The 14681-nt window shown below is 39.0% G+C and overlaps 1 protein-coding gene across 1 annotated transcript in view; it reads right to left on the bottom strand.

Moving 5' to 3' along the window:
- The window catches only part of MROH2B (maestro heat like repeat family member 2B), a 70865-nt gene that overhangs the window by 33677 nt on the left and 22507 nt on the right, over positions 1 to 14681 (bottom strand). Inside the window, exons 14-21 of the mRNA XM_003925897.1 lie at positions 13327 to 13483; positions 13148 to 13188; positions 12363 to 12504; positions 11451 to 11494; positions 9474 to 9581; positions 6144 to 6260; positions 3754 to 3861; positions 3040 to 3192 (exon numbers count right to left, since the gene is read on the bottom strand). Coding sequence (XP_003925946.1) covers positions 3040 to 3192; positions 3754 to 3861; positions 6144 to 6260; positions 9474 to 9581; positions 11451 to 11494; positions 12363 to 12504; positions 13148 to 13188; positions 13327 to 13483 — 870 coding nt within the window. The remainder of the gene's footprint in view (positions 1 to 3039; positions 3193 to 3753; positions 3862 to 6143; positions 6261 to 9473; positions 9582 to 11450; positions 11495 to 12362; positions 12505 to 13147; positions 13189 to 13326; positions 13484 to 14681) is intronic.

Genomic DNA, 14681 nt, shown 5'->3' with positions numbered 1-14681 from the left:
ATAGATATGGTTGGGCTGTGTCCCCACCCAAATCTCATCTTGAATTCCCACATGTTGTGGGAGGGACTTCGTGGGAAGTAACTGAATCATGGCAATCGGTCTTTTCTGTGCTGTTCTCATGATAGTGAATACATCTCACAAGATCTGATGATTATATAAGGAGGAATTTCTCTGCACAGGCTTTCTTGACTGCTGCCATGTGAGACATCTTTCACCTTCTGCCATGATTGTGAGGCGTTCCCAGCCATGTGGAACTGTAAGTTCATTAAACCCTTTTTTCTTTCCATTCTCGGGTATGTCTTTGTCAGCAGATTGAAAATGGACTTATACAGTAAATATAACATGGATTACTATGCAACCACAAAAAATAATAAAATCATGTCTTTTGTAGAAACAGGGATGGAGCTGGAGGCCATAATACTAAGATAATTAATTCAGGGGCAGAAAACCAAGTAAGTGTGAGCTAAATAAACATGGAAACAAGACACTGTGGACTATTAGAAGCGGACAAGGGTCAAAAAGCTAACTGCTGATTACTATGCTCACCACCTGGGTGCAATATGCCCATGCAAAAACCCGCTCGTGTACCTCCTATATCTAAAAGTTGAAAAAAATTTCTAAGGGAAACAATTTTGCTCAGATCTATGAAAAAAAATCTGTCCAGGAGGGGCTTCCAAACAAAAAAGAGTGATGTCACTAATGGAGTTCTTTTGAGTGTTGTGTCTCAACCTCATTGTCTCCTTATGTTTTACCTATATTATCTTGTGCATATGTTGTGTTATGGCAAAACTGACTGTACCCTGAAAGTGTAATCTTTATCTTAGTCATCCTTATTTTTCTTCCTCTTCTATTTATTCTTAGAGACAAGGTCTTTCTCTGTCACCCAGGCTAGAGTTCACTGAGACTACTGGTATGTAATATCCCACCTGGCCAATTATTATATATAGATATTTCTTTAGAGATGAGGTCTTGATACTTTGCCCAGGCTGGCTTCAAGTGGTCCTCCAACTTTGGCCTCACAAAGTGCTGAGATTACAGGCTTAAAAAAATAATTTCCTGTAGAGATGAGGTCTCACTATGTTGCCCGGTTGGCTTCCAACTCCTGGCCTCAAGAGATCTTACCACCTTGGATTCTCAAAATGGTGAGATTATAGACACGAGCCACCATGCTTGGTCTCTCCCTCTTGTATTTTCCTCAGTGATTGACTGTAAATTAATGTAATATAAAACATCTTTTATTATGTTTTCTATTCTATTCTAATCATTGCTTATCGGATTTTGAGGGCATCAGAATCAGCTCTTGAAGAGCATGCTGAAAATACAAATTTGGTGATTCATCTCTGAATACTGTGATTCATCAGGCATCGCTATTTTTAATGGGCTCTCCAGGCAATTCTTATGTAACTAAGGTGTGAGAATCACTGCCCTACACCCTTCTACTAGCAGATACTGATGACTATAATTTCATGAGTCCTCATGAGTCTATTCTCATCACAATATACATATGAATAAATGTGAAGAGCACTTATGCATCAGCATGTGGTTTCTGGAAGCACAGAAGAGAAGCTAACGGAGTCCCTAACATCAAGGTGCTGACAATCTAACAGGCGAAGCAGATGTGCACATAATCAATGAAAGCCTCCCACATCCATCTATAAATAAGAATCATTCATGAGCCTTTTAAGCATACAGATTTCCAGAGTTTTCCCAAGACCTACTGAACTAACTTAGCTAGAAAACAACTCTGGGAAGCTATATTTTAAACGTGATTCTTATGTGATTCTTAGGTGGCTAGCCTGGTATTTATCAGCAAAATGGATGAATTCACAATATGTATAAAGCAGTTTATTAAAGATACAAATAAAGCGCTATGGAAGACAGAATGATCAGATGAATTCCAGTTCAGTTTGGTGGCTCTGAAGATAGAACGTTTTTGGTATGTTTGAGAAGCATCAAGGAGGGTCAGGTGGCTGTGATGAATGTGAAGGGGAAAATGGTGCCACACAGGTGAACTGAATAGCTTGATGAATGACATATTTTATTCACTTAAAAGTATGTATATGGCACTTACTATTTGTGAGATACTGTTCAAGGTAGTTTGTAAGTCTTATCATATAAAAGTTAAACAACTAAGCCGGGCGCGGTGGCTCAAGCCTGTAATCCCAGCACTTTGGGAGGCTGAGGCGGGTGGATCACGAGGTCAAGAGATCGAGACCATCCTGGTCAACATGGTGAAACCCCGTCTCCACTCAAAATACAAAAAATTAGCTGGGCATGGTGGCGCGTGCCTGTAATCCCAGCTACTCAGGAGGCTGAGGCAGGAGAATTGCCTGAACCCAGGAGGCGGAGGTTGCGGTGAGCCGAGATCGGGCCATTGCACTACAGCCTGGGTAACAAGAGTGAAACTCCGTCTCAAAAAAAAAAAAAAATAAATAAAAAAGTTAAACAACTACCATTGGGTAACACTTCTGAAACTACTACAGGGAAGTAATAAGCCAGGTGCCCTGCAATCGTAGAGGAGTAACTGTTCTACATTCAAACGAGGGTGAGATCACTATGGATATGATTGACTTAGGACAACCACTGCATCAAAGCAGTGATAGGACATGAACTGCTCAGGGCCTTAGGAAAGAAAACAGATTACCTGAGCCTATTTTATAATTGATTTTTCTGTTCCCATATATTCTCAGTTCCCATATATTCTCATTTCCCAGACATACCAATCATATTTATCTTTCTTTTGGACTGTATCCTTTAAGCCTGAAGGATGCAGCCATCCATGCTGCTACATAGCAATCCATGATACATTTACTGTATTCTGTTTTCATGCTGCTGATGAAAATATACCCAAGACTGGGATTTTTTTCTTTTTTATGGTTGCATAGTAATCCATGATATGTTTACTTTGTTAGTCTGTTTTCACGTTGCTGATAAATACATACCCAAGACTGGGAAGAAAAAAGCTTCTCAGGGGCTGAACCCCTGTGAGTTTTAGGAACCCCAGCCTAGAAATGGAGGCAGCCCTGCAATGGGTGTTACCTGAGAGCACTGGCCATAAAGAAACAGGACTTGGGATACGATGTCTTGATTAAGTCTGGTGAGAAGTTGCTTCTTGGGAGCATGGAGGGCCACAGCTCCGTAGACGACCATGACATCTGTCTTGGTCAGGCTTTTTTTCCCAGAAAAAAGGCTCTGAAGACCAGGAAAGGAAGATGTGAAAAATGTGACTGAAGGAGTTTTATTTTCTCTCATGTTTTTTTTCCCTAATCCCATGGACCACTCACTACAGGGGATTAGAAACCGGACTGGGATGATTCAAATAAGTCTAAAATGAATACACTCTTGCCTGTCTAAATGTAAACAACCAGGATAGCACTGTGGGACTGTCAGGCCTTCAGAGAGGTAACTAGGAGAGGCTTTTGTTAATTATTTAAGTATCAGACCCCTTTCCTTCAGGGGAAGCAGAGTATACATGAGAGGAGCCGTTCACGAGGGCTGAGCAGTTGGTAGCATGACAAACCTAGGCACCTGGAGAGCGCATTTAGGATCTTCCAGATCAGTTTTAGGGTCAGAGAAAATAAACAGACTTTTCACATAGCTGATCACCTATAAAGCCTGGGCTTGGACAGTTCTGACCTGGAATAAGGACCTGGGGACAGGAGTAAGTATAATATAGAGAGGATATTCACTGAAGAAATCGGTGTTTTCTGGCCTTGCAATACTGGGAACTTTGAAAAAGATTATTCTTCTTACCTTGCATCGATTCATGAAAAAGTTTTCCTGATTTTGGAATGTTTTAAGAACTTTTAAAACAATATCCAAATGGTTCTCCGCACAGTATCCTAAAATAGATGTTATTCCCTAAAATCAGAAAAGGTATGACATTTTGAGTTTAACCATTTATTTATTCAACAAATATTTACCGAGTACCTATTATGTTCCAGGTACCCTTTTAGGTGCTTGGGGTACAGTAGTTTGCAAAACATACCAAAGTCCTTGTCTTTGTGAAGTATACAACCAGGAGAACTTACAGGGAAGCAACAGAAAAGTGAAATGAGCAAACACATCAATTCAGTACACAGGCAAATATATAGTGTGCCAGATGGTGATAAGCACTATAAAGGTAAGTAAAGCAGCAATAGTGGGGGACATTTGCATTTTTTAAATAAGATAGTCAGAGATGGTCTCATAGACAAGGTGACAATCAGCAGAGCCCTGAAATGAGTGAGATAGTGAGCCATTAGACTATCTGGAAAGGAGAGTTTTAATCAGAGAGAAGGTAAGTGCAAAGCTCCTGAAGTCCACTGAGAAGGTTGAGTGAACAGTCAGGGAGGAGAGCAGTGCAAAATGAGTGAGACAGGAGGTGGGGGGGTTCATCATAATAGGGCCTTTTAGGCCATCTCCAAAATTTTGGATTTGCAATCTAAGATTGCTGGGAAGCTAATGGAAGTTATTTTCAGCTTGAATTGACAGCTGCTTTTAAAGGATCATTCTGTTCCTGAAACTTTATTGTAACTTAAGTGGTTAAATTTCTGAAAGCTGGCCGCTCTTGTTTCATACTCTGAGGTTATACATTCCCTCTGTCCCCACCTCTCTTGTCCAAAGCTGATTTCGTCACAGTTCCTTCATGGCAATTTGTTCCTGAATCCTGTTATATGTCATTCAGTTGCATAACTCTGCTAGAACCATCACGAAAACCCATAGACTAGACCAATCCTGTAGAGCCTGGATAATAATTGTTCTAGTGTGAAGCTAGAATTGGAGTTCTAGCATGATGGAAAACATTTTGCTTAGGAGATTGAAAACCAAGTAAGCTCAGTGGGATATGAAAGTCATGTGCTAGCATTTTATTTATCCAGAGGTCATTTACTAAGTGACTTGAGTGTGTAAGACATATTCAAGGACTTAAAAGTTAAGTAAAAAAGGTATTTGAGAAGCTCAATTGTACATCATGATTTATTTTGTAAAGTTTGTGAAACCTTCAAACCTTAAATAAAAGTCTTATTATATGCTTTTATCTAAAATCAACTTACTTTGTTTCCTAACCTATGCCAGAGCTAAGATGGAAAAAATGATATTGGAGATGGTGCTAACAGCAACAAATAATATTATCTGACAAGAAAAAAGGAAATGATAGTAATATAAGTTTCAAAAGTTCAGTAAAGTTTAGTGGTTTCCAGCCATTTAATTTGGGAGAAAGGACCCTAAATACCTCAGAATTTCTGTGGAGAATGTATAACACACTATACTTTTTTTATACTGGTGGTCTTTATTAACTTGGGAAGTATTTTTCGTTGGTTTATTTTAAAAATACACATCTTCAGCTGGGTGCTGTGGCTCATTCCTGTAATCCCAGCACTTTGGGAGGCCGAGGTGGGTGGATCACCTGAGGTCAGGAGTTTGAGACCAGCTTGACCAACATACCGAAACCCCATCTCTAATTGAAAATACAAAATCAGCCAGGCGTGGTGGCAGACACCTGTAATCCCAACTACTTGGGAGGCTGAGACAGGAGAATTGCTTGAACCCAGGAGGTGGAGGTTGCAGTAAGCCGAGATCGTGCTACTGCACTCCAGCCTGAGTGACAGAGCGAGGCACACTCTCAAACAAACAAACAAATAAAAAAAAAAAAAAAGAAAAAAGAAAAGAAAAGGAAAAATGACTCTGTCTTAACAAGAACAACAACAGCCAAATACACGTCTTCTCCTTCCTCCGCATTTACGTGTGCTGTATAGCCACAGGCTACGGTAGGAAGTAGGTGGAGCTTTGCGGAAGCACTTCAGGTTAACCTTACATTCTCTCTAGATTAGTCTATAGGTAACTTTCGGCTTGTAAATTCAAATATTTTGATGTTCATAATCATGCTCTAAGTCAAGCTAAGCTCAAAATATATCAAAGATATTTCTGGTTAGGTAAGAATTATTGAAATTCATTTTCAATATTTTTACAAACTTGGTTAAAAATGAAGTATTGATTTTTAAACAGAAAAGCCCCACTTTTCTGAAAATTTCTGTTGGGCTATTCTGAGTGTATTAATTGATAATTCTGGTTAAGTAGAACATTATGATAAAAGTAGTCAGAGGTTTTGGGGGTGGGATTAGTTGTTATCATCCTAAGAGGAGACTGAGAGCAAGGGATCCCACCTGTCTTTGATCACCTAGTTGGTTGGGAGCAGTCAGAAACTCCTTAATCTGTGAGTTTACAAAGTCTGAATCTTGGCAGCATGCTAAGGTGGTTCCCAAGGCTTTCCAAAGGAATTTCTGGAAAACAAAAGACAAGCAACAGGATTTTAAAGGTTGGAAAGCAAGATTCTGATGAATGTGGAAAGAGTTAAAATAATCATCTGAAGGAAAAAAATTGGAATGACTTAACAACGTTCAATAACCATGTATCTCAAGTATCCTCTCTTCTTGAGAGTGTTTACTGCCCCCCCAACTCCGCCCTCTGTCTGTGCTCTCCTGTACTCCTCTCTGCCTTGTGTCCTGCCACTAAAATATCTTCCACTCACTATGTAATTTTTTATTTTCTTGCTTGTCTCCATGCTCAGGATTGGGGTTCATTGTAACAGAGGGTCTTATTCATTATTTCCACTGTATAGTTCCTGGTTGTTAACTGTGCTTAGTAAACGCTCATTGAATAAACATGCTCAATGAAAAGAGGGTTTTTTTTTTTCACTGTTGTTGTTGTTTTTAGATGGAGTCTCGCCCTGTTTGTTCAGGCTAGAGTGCAGTGGTGCAATCTTGGCTCACTGCAACCTTTGCTTCCTGGGTTCAAGTGATTCTCATGGCTCAGCCTCCGGAGTAGCTGGGATTACAGGTGTAAGCCACCATGCCCAGCTAATTTTTGTATTTTTAGTAGAGATGGGGTTGTTGGCCAGGCTGATCTCAAACTCCTGGTCTCAAATGATCTGCCCTCTTCGGCCTCCCAAAAGGCTAGGATTACAGGCACAAGCCACTGTATCCAGCTGGTTATTTTGAAGATGGCTTTACTTTGTTTTACAAGGTTCAAATCATTCCTAGCTATATAGTATAAGATTGGCATTTCTTTATTTAGAATCACCATATTGTCACACACAAGAGACAAAACTGGCTAGTTGGTGGTCTGCTTCAAGGACTGCACAGCTGGCAGGACTGTTCCTAATGAGTGGTCATTATTGACCGGAGGGCAATCTGTGGAGCAGGAGGAAAGGAAAGTCTAACAGAAACAAAGTTAAATTAGCACATTCAGGAGAAAGGTGCAGATCAGTCAGGCTTAAAATGAGAGGGAGGTGTAAGGTGGTTAAAAAGAGGTGGAGCAGTTACTGTTCTCTCAGCTCCCGGAGTGACAGCAGCCTCAATCAGAGTGAGAATCTGACCAGCTAGCATCCACCCCACTTTCGCCTATTTAGGCACAAGTTCCTATAATAAGGAAATCATAGTGGAGAAAACTGTATACAACACGTAAGTAAAAATGAATTAGGGACAAAGCTGCTAAAGTCTATTGAAGCCCACCTTGGGGGAAAGACTGGAAAGAATCTGAGAACGTCTCGTGCTGCAGGAAAAAACTGATGTCATGAAGGAAAGAAAAAGTTCAACTTAGGCGTAAAATGTTAGTTTTGGTGTCTCCCAGTCCTGCTGACCTGCTGCTTCTCTGCGGATTTTGGTCCAGTGCATAGTACATTCCTGCTTTGAGGCTTCATATGGAATCCAAGAAATCAGAAACCTAGTACTGGAAGAAAATATGGTAGAATACAAAAATAACAACTTTCTATCCTACCTCTGTCCATGTTTCCTTATGATGGGGTGTTGCATCTCCTTCAATCAAAAAAAAGAGGCTATTTTCCCATTTATTTGAATCTGGGCTGGCTTTTTGACTTGCTTTGGCCAATAGAAAGCAGCAAAAATGATAATGGTTCAGTTCTGAGCCTGTACCTCAAGAGTCCTTGCATACTTTGTTGCTATTATCACCCTGAGAGTTAGCTTGGGCTAGCTTGCTAGAGGATGAAAGATCAACAGGAATGGAAATCAGCTGTACTAGTTAAGATGCATCATTTACCAGCCAACCTCAAGTATATCTTATGAGCCTTTTTGAGATCAGATGACTACCCACCTGAGCCTGACCCAAAGGGTCAAAATACAAAATTGTGAGCTAAATAGGTGGCGGTTATTTTAAGCCACTAGGTGTAGTTTGTATGCAGCAGAAGCGAATTAGTACATTCTTACTTTACTCTTGTTCAGCGTAAGGCTTGAGAGCATCTAGACAACTAATTGCTTAAATTGCTCTGCCTACATACAACCATTATTCTGGAGTAATCTTGTAGGTCTGGAAGTTGTTGAATAAATGGCATGAGGTGCACAGAGTTAGTTAGTGTTATAAGAAGATGGGGCATTACTTGCCAAATCTTCCTAATGTGTGCTGGCAGGTTTGGCAGCCTTTGGAGAATCAGTACTCTGGACCAAATTAGAGTCAATTGATGAGGAAAATTTTGAAAATTACATATGGGAGTTGAATATTGATAATGAATAATTTATGGAAAGAAATACTTAGTACTGGAACTGAGAAACTTAAAATACTTTTCCAGGAAAACAAACTTAGGAATGATATTTATATAATAAAGACCGTGATCAAAGCTTTTACATGGAGTACATGCCCTGTGTCAAGCACCTCACCAGGGACGTATATATACTTTAACTCACTGAACCCTCAGAGGTGGGTATTGTTTCTAGTTTATTGATGACTATGGTGAAGATCCACAGAGATAAAATAATTTACCAAAGGCCCCATTGGTAGTAAATAGGAGAAAGTGGTTCCAAACCCCATTTGGAATGGATGGCTGCAAGACGGAAGGTTAGGTAGGGGCCATTTAGAGACAGAGGGATACAACTGACTTTAAATACATGTAAAGGGATAATGTTTCAAAAATTCTTTATTGCTCTGACTTGTCCTGTTAACTGACACATGACAGTGGGTCCTTTAATCATTGTTCTCCATGGCCTTATCTCTTTGTCACTGGAAATTAAAACCTATTTCTTTGGCCACCCCTGGCTTTTGAGTATTCTTTTAGCTATACACTTTTGTTAAATTGTACTAGATTCTTTTTGATAGCCTGCCTCACAAGACTGGCAAAATGGAAGACAAGACATAAGCTGACATTAAACTGCTGCTTTGGTGAAGACTACTATTAGCCTTCCTCTTCTAGAAAGAACCTCTGAATTTTGGTCAGGCACATATCTATCTTACCGACCTCTCAGTCTTGCTTGTAGATAGTGTGGTCATATGAGTAAGTTTGGGCCGAATGTGAGGTGGAGAGAAGGTAGTATTCACCTTTCAGCTAGTGGCTTTAAAAAGAGGGAACACTTTTTTTTTTTTTTTTTTTTTTTTTTTTTTAAATATTCCTCCCTCCCTCTGATTGTAGTACAGAGAAGATGGAGCTAGAGCAGCCATTTTGGATCACAGGTAAAAGCTAAGGTTTCCACCTTTGCTGAAAAACTAACCTTCTCAATGGAGGTGTTGTTGTAACTGCTCATTTGCTGTTTGAAAACCCGACTCAGCTGAATGGTCCAGGCCGTGTCATTGATCTTCCATAAGGATTCTTTGAGCAACTGTTGTAGGAAGTGGAAGTTAGGTATGAATACGACGGTTTCAGGTGCTTTCTTGGTATTTTAAAATTATCTTTTAAAAGTTTACATACATTTTAAGTAGTATTATTCCTTTTCCCATAAAATAACTGATTCCTTTGAAACTTTTCCTCTTAGTTTGTTCTAAAAAACATTTTCTGATATGTTCTGAATTTGCACTGAGTATAAGATACACAGAATGTGGAAAAGTGACTTCCTTTTCTTCCTTTGAATAAACGTTGCTAAAACACGTAAAATAGATACTAATCCAATCTGAAACTTAAGGTTGGCATTTTTCTAGTTTTGATAGATTTGGAAAAACTCCGTTTGTTGATATTAATTTAACTTAATACATACTTTAAAAAATCCCAAACAGGATGGAGATTTTTGGAATAAAGAATTAAATGTCTAAAAGAACAGGCTCATTTTGATGTACAGGTATATTTCTGCAAACTTCAACTCTAGTAACTAAAGATTCCTGGTTTTACCAATATCTCTGAGACAGGGTCACAATCAATTATTTGAACCCAGATCCTTCTTCACTGAACAATACATAGAAAGGTGTTCTTTTTCTTTTTGACAAACACATTGCAATATATGTATTGTTTCTCCTATATTTTTTCAAATTTAAGCTTAGAAGAGGACACAATGCCAAGCAAAACCAATGAAAAGAATTGTATGCATGTTCTTAGTAGGAGCTCATTCACGGGTTCTTTAAAGAAATTAAACAGTTTTGGAAATTTAAGAGAAGACATGTGCAGACAGTTTTGGGAAAAGAAGACCAGAAATATATTCAAAATTGGAATAGAAAAAGGAACTGTTGTCAAGGCTTCCCACTAGAAAAAATATTTTTTCTTCCTAGTAAAAACAGTTATTTTAAAATGATAGCAAAAGGAAATCTGGCAGGAATTTTGAGAGAGGGAAAGGAACATCAAAGAACCATAAATATAGGAGGAGAGGTGGATCCTAGAATTGAAGACCAGGATAGTAGAGCACTCACTTTCAAATTTTATATTGGATAGGAATCACTGATGGGAACTGTTAAAACATGCTAGTTCTCAGGTACCACCCCCCAGTGATTCTGAATCTGGAAGGGATGGAGATAGGAGGTGGAGGAGGTGCCGTGGAGAGATCATTGAAAACTGTCTCTTCTAAGAAGCCATAGGTAATTCCTAGGTAGATGCCTTATAAACTGAAAACCTTCTATATTAACAGTCTATGGGCTGTATTAGAAGTCTGTGGGCTTCTCTCCTCCTGCAAGTTTCTGAAGCCACATCTTTATAAAGCCAATGTCCACCACCTGTCTGCAATTTACAATTCCTGGGGTTTGGTATCACCTGTGGCACTGTTTCGTTGTAAAGCTGCCAAGAAGTTTACGGGTGAGATAAGAAATTCTTTTTTGGAAAAGGGATCCAATGCAGCCCTTTGTTTTTTAGACATCAGGAAAAAGACACTGAGCCACAAATAGAAGAGGAAATATAGTTGTGTGTAGGGACATGGAAGTGGAAATTATATTAATCTGTGTTTCATTATGTAGCTGGTAAAATAGTAAATTTGCAAGAAGTAAAAATTCAAAAACTAGAGAAGATTTAAGAAAGACACAGGAAAAAATATGGCTGAATAAATCTTCAAAACTGTCTGAAACTTAATCAAGTGGATTTAAGACTGTTGTTCTAATTATGGAGATTAAAGAACATTATCCTTAAGTGATCACTTCTAACATTCTAGTTCTTTTCCCAAGAAAAGGAAAGGTTGTTTATTATCCTCAGGAATCTAGTTCCTTTAATTTAAGATGGGTAACTTTAGCAGATTTCATCATGCCATTTTAACAATTATTCTAAAAGCAACTCTTACCTGAAGCAGCATGGTTTCCCATAGAACAATACTGATGTTCTTTCCTGGAAATAAAAACTGATATACTAATTGCAAAAAAAAAAAAATAAAACCCACACCCCAAGAGTCAAATTTTCCCCGGCCAGGCCTCCAGTGATGCTGGAGGTCTATTTTAACCTTTCTTTTTGCTCAGAATGCTTATTTGAGATCAAATTTACTACATTGGCAACTTTAAAGTGCTAGGTAGAGAGAAGGTCTTCAATCTATTATACAAATCTAGGCTTTTTGCTAATTTCAATGACTACTGCAACAACCATACTTTGATATTCTAACATGAATTACCCATTAATAACTTTTTAGGCCCGGCATGGTGGCTCATGCCTGTAATCCCAGCACTTTGGGAGGCCGAGGCGGGCAGATCACGAGGTGAAGAGATCGAGACCATGGCGAAATCCCATCTCTACAGAAAAATACAAAAATTAGCTGGGCGTGGTGGCGTGCACCTGTGATCCCAGCTACTTGGGAGGCTGTGGCAGAAGAATTGCTTGAACCTGTGAGACGGAGGTTGCAGTGAGCCAAGATCCTGCCACTGCACTCCAGCCTGGTGTCTGGCAACAGAGCAAGACTCTGTCTCAAAAAAAAGAAAAGTTTTAGAACAATACTAAAATAGAATTTCTCTAGATAGAAAAAGACCAGAGCAAAAGTAAAAATTCCTGCTGAGAATGTTACCCACTAGGTGTTCTTGTAGTATGAATACTGGCAGAGAAATAGAACATAGAGTCAAGAAGCAAAACAAAGCTATCTACCTTACATATCAAGCGCATTGTTTTTATTGCCTAAAATCAGCAATAATGGCTTTACACAGAGAAATGGTGCATCATTTCTTCGTGTTCTTGCCTCTCTGGGTAAAGACCTGGCCCCACTCCCTCATACCTTCCAGAGGCTGCAGAAACTCAGGTAAGCGTGTTTTCCAGAGGTCTACCAATTTTGGATGAATTATCTCAGGCAGTATCTTCAAAAGCCCTATTGCACCAATCCCACGTAACTGCCCTAAACCAGCAAGCATAGATATTACCTGAAGGATAGAAGAGAAAATGCTCATCAATTTCAGGGACGTTTAAAAAGCCCACTTATTTTCCCCTTTTTATCATTGTTTCAATTTCTTTGATTGCTGCATTGGATAATCTTTTAACAAATAATCACAGTCTATTCTTATGGTTTCTAGAATGAAGCTAATGCTTAGATAGACCTTCTCCTATTTCTTTTTCTCTAAGGATGAAGGTAAAAAAATACATGGAGGTAAAAAAATACATGGAACACACCAACCAAAAATAAATGGAAAGAACACTTAGACATATCAATTAATTAAATAAATGCACCAGAAAACAGTGCTTAAGTAAATGATCCATGTGGGGCCAAAAAGAGAGACAGGAAATCCAAACAATAGATGTGGAATTTGTTTGATGGTACTTATGAATGATATTCAGTATGTTTACTTTAAAATTATAAGTTTTACAAGTATTTCAGAGTGAGAAGGTAATTGTGTCAATAATAAACATTCATGAATGTCACTAATATAGCAGAAAAAATTTATTTTGCCTTTTTAGTGTTTCTTTTGGTTTGGAGTATCTATGTAATTTATATTAGCATTTAATTGGAAATGAATTGTCCTTATCAGCTTAAATATGTTCTATTTTGGTTCTTTGTAACTCACTCACCAGAAGTCTGGCCAGTAGCTGCTGTGGTGAAGGAAGTTTCACTACAAAGAGAAAGCAATTTTTATCATCACTGTGGGGGTTAGAGATTGGGGTTAGCGTTAAGATCAAAGCACGGTAGCCTTCCTAGAAATGGATCCCTCATAATAGAAAAGCTTTGCCGAGTTTATGAATGTACAGACCAGCTCCTGTAGAGATGACAAGTGCTGTGGACTCCTTGGCACTGAACTTCTTCCTCTCCTCTGCCATAATCAGAATTCTGATGATACTAAATAGGTGGTCCAGAGCTTCTGTGTATTCCGCAGGTACCACAAAAGTCAGGATTTTTGGCCATAGCACCTGTGGAAAATAGGGCACGATGCAAAGATTACTTACTCATTTTTATTATTTCTCCCTAGTCCTCACTGCATGTTTTTCTCTGATTTAGAAGCTTTTCAGGCCAAGTCAAGATGAGATCATTAAATGACGCCTCTGCACAGCACATTCATGGTCAGGTCAGGTGTTAGCTGTAATGAGTGTTGGTCAGTGTTTCTCCACGGGGATGTTGCTGGAATGTGGGGCAGGACAACTCTTTGTCGTGAGGGACTGCTCCAGACACTAGGGGAAGGCTAGCATCCCTGCACCCCACTCACCAAGTCCCAGTATCCCTCTTGTCAATGTGACAATTAAAAAAAAATCCCCCAAGTATTTCCCAATACTCCAGGACTGGAGTGTGGCTGCCCCAACTGAGAAGCTTAAGAGAGGATGGTGAATGGGCTGCTGCTGTCCTCTGTGCTTCAGGCTCTGACCTGCCTGCTCTGGCAGTCTGAAACATTGTACTTTCTTTAGTATGTTTTATGTCCCTTAGAACTCTCTTGTCCTAATGGAAACCTTGGTGTCAACTTGTACTCTTCTCTCTTCTTTGTTATCTATATTCAATCACCAGACTCAGTCTTTTTTCATTGTAAGATCTGTTGTGCCCTTCCATGTCTTGTTTCTATTGTAATGAAATTGCTGTAGTTTCTATGAGTTGCATCTGATCTCCTATATAGTCTGTTTGCTTTTATCTACTAATGTGTCAATCTACTGATTCCTTACCCTTACCATTTTAAATGTTTAGCTCTTGCTTAAAATTTTTATTGGTTTACCAACCATAAGGTAAAAGTTTGGCATTCCAGGCCCTTTAGGGTTTGATCCTAGATTATTTTTTCATCATTTAATTCTATATCAGAAGGTCTTAAACTTTAGTATGTATCAGAAACATTGGAACTTAGTTGATTGCAGACTTTTGGTATATATGTTCAGTTTTGCTGATTCAGTAGGTCTGGTATGTGACCTAAAAATCTGCATTTTAAGCAAATATCTCAGATAACTCAGGAACCACATATCATCCTAGATGAAGCCTCTGAGCTACCACTTAATGGTATAGTCTGTTGGTTGTCTTCTGGCTGTGCCATGTACTTCTAGGCACTACAGATTCCAAGGTTCTTCCCTTTGAGTTTCAAATGAATCAGGTCTACAGTGAGGCCTGAGAATGGCTGTTTTTAACACTTTCCCA

The sequence above is a fragment of the Saimiri boliviensis genome, chromosome 1 (assembly GCF_048565385.1).
Source record: "Saimiri boliviensis isolate mSaiBol1 chromosome 1, mSaiBol1.pri, whole genome shotgun sequence".
NCBI classification, from domain to species: Eukaryota; Metazoa; Chordata; class Mammalia; order Primates; family Cebidae; genus Saimiri; species Saimiri boliviensis.
Note: the sequence above shows the minus strand (reverse complement) of the source record. Positions and strands in the feature narration are given on the sequence as shown.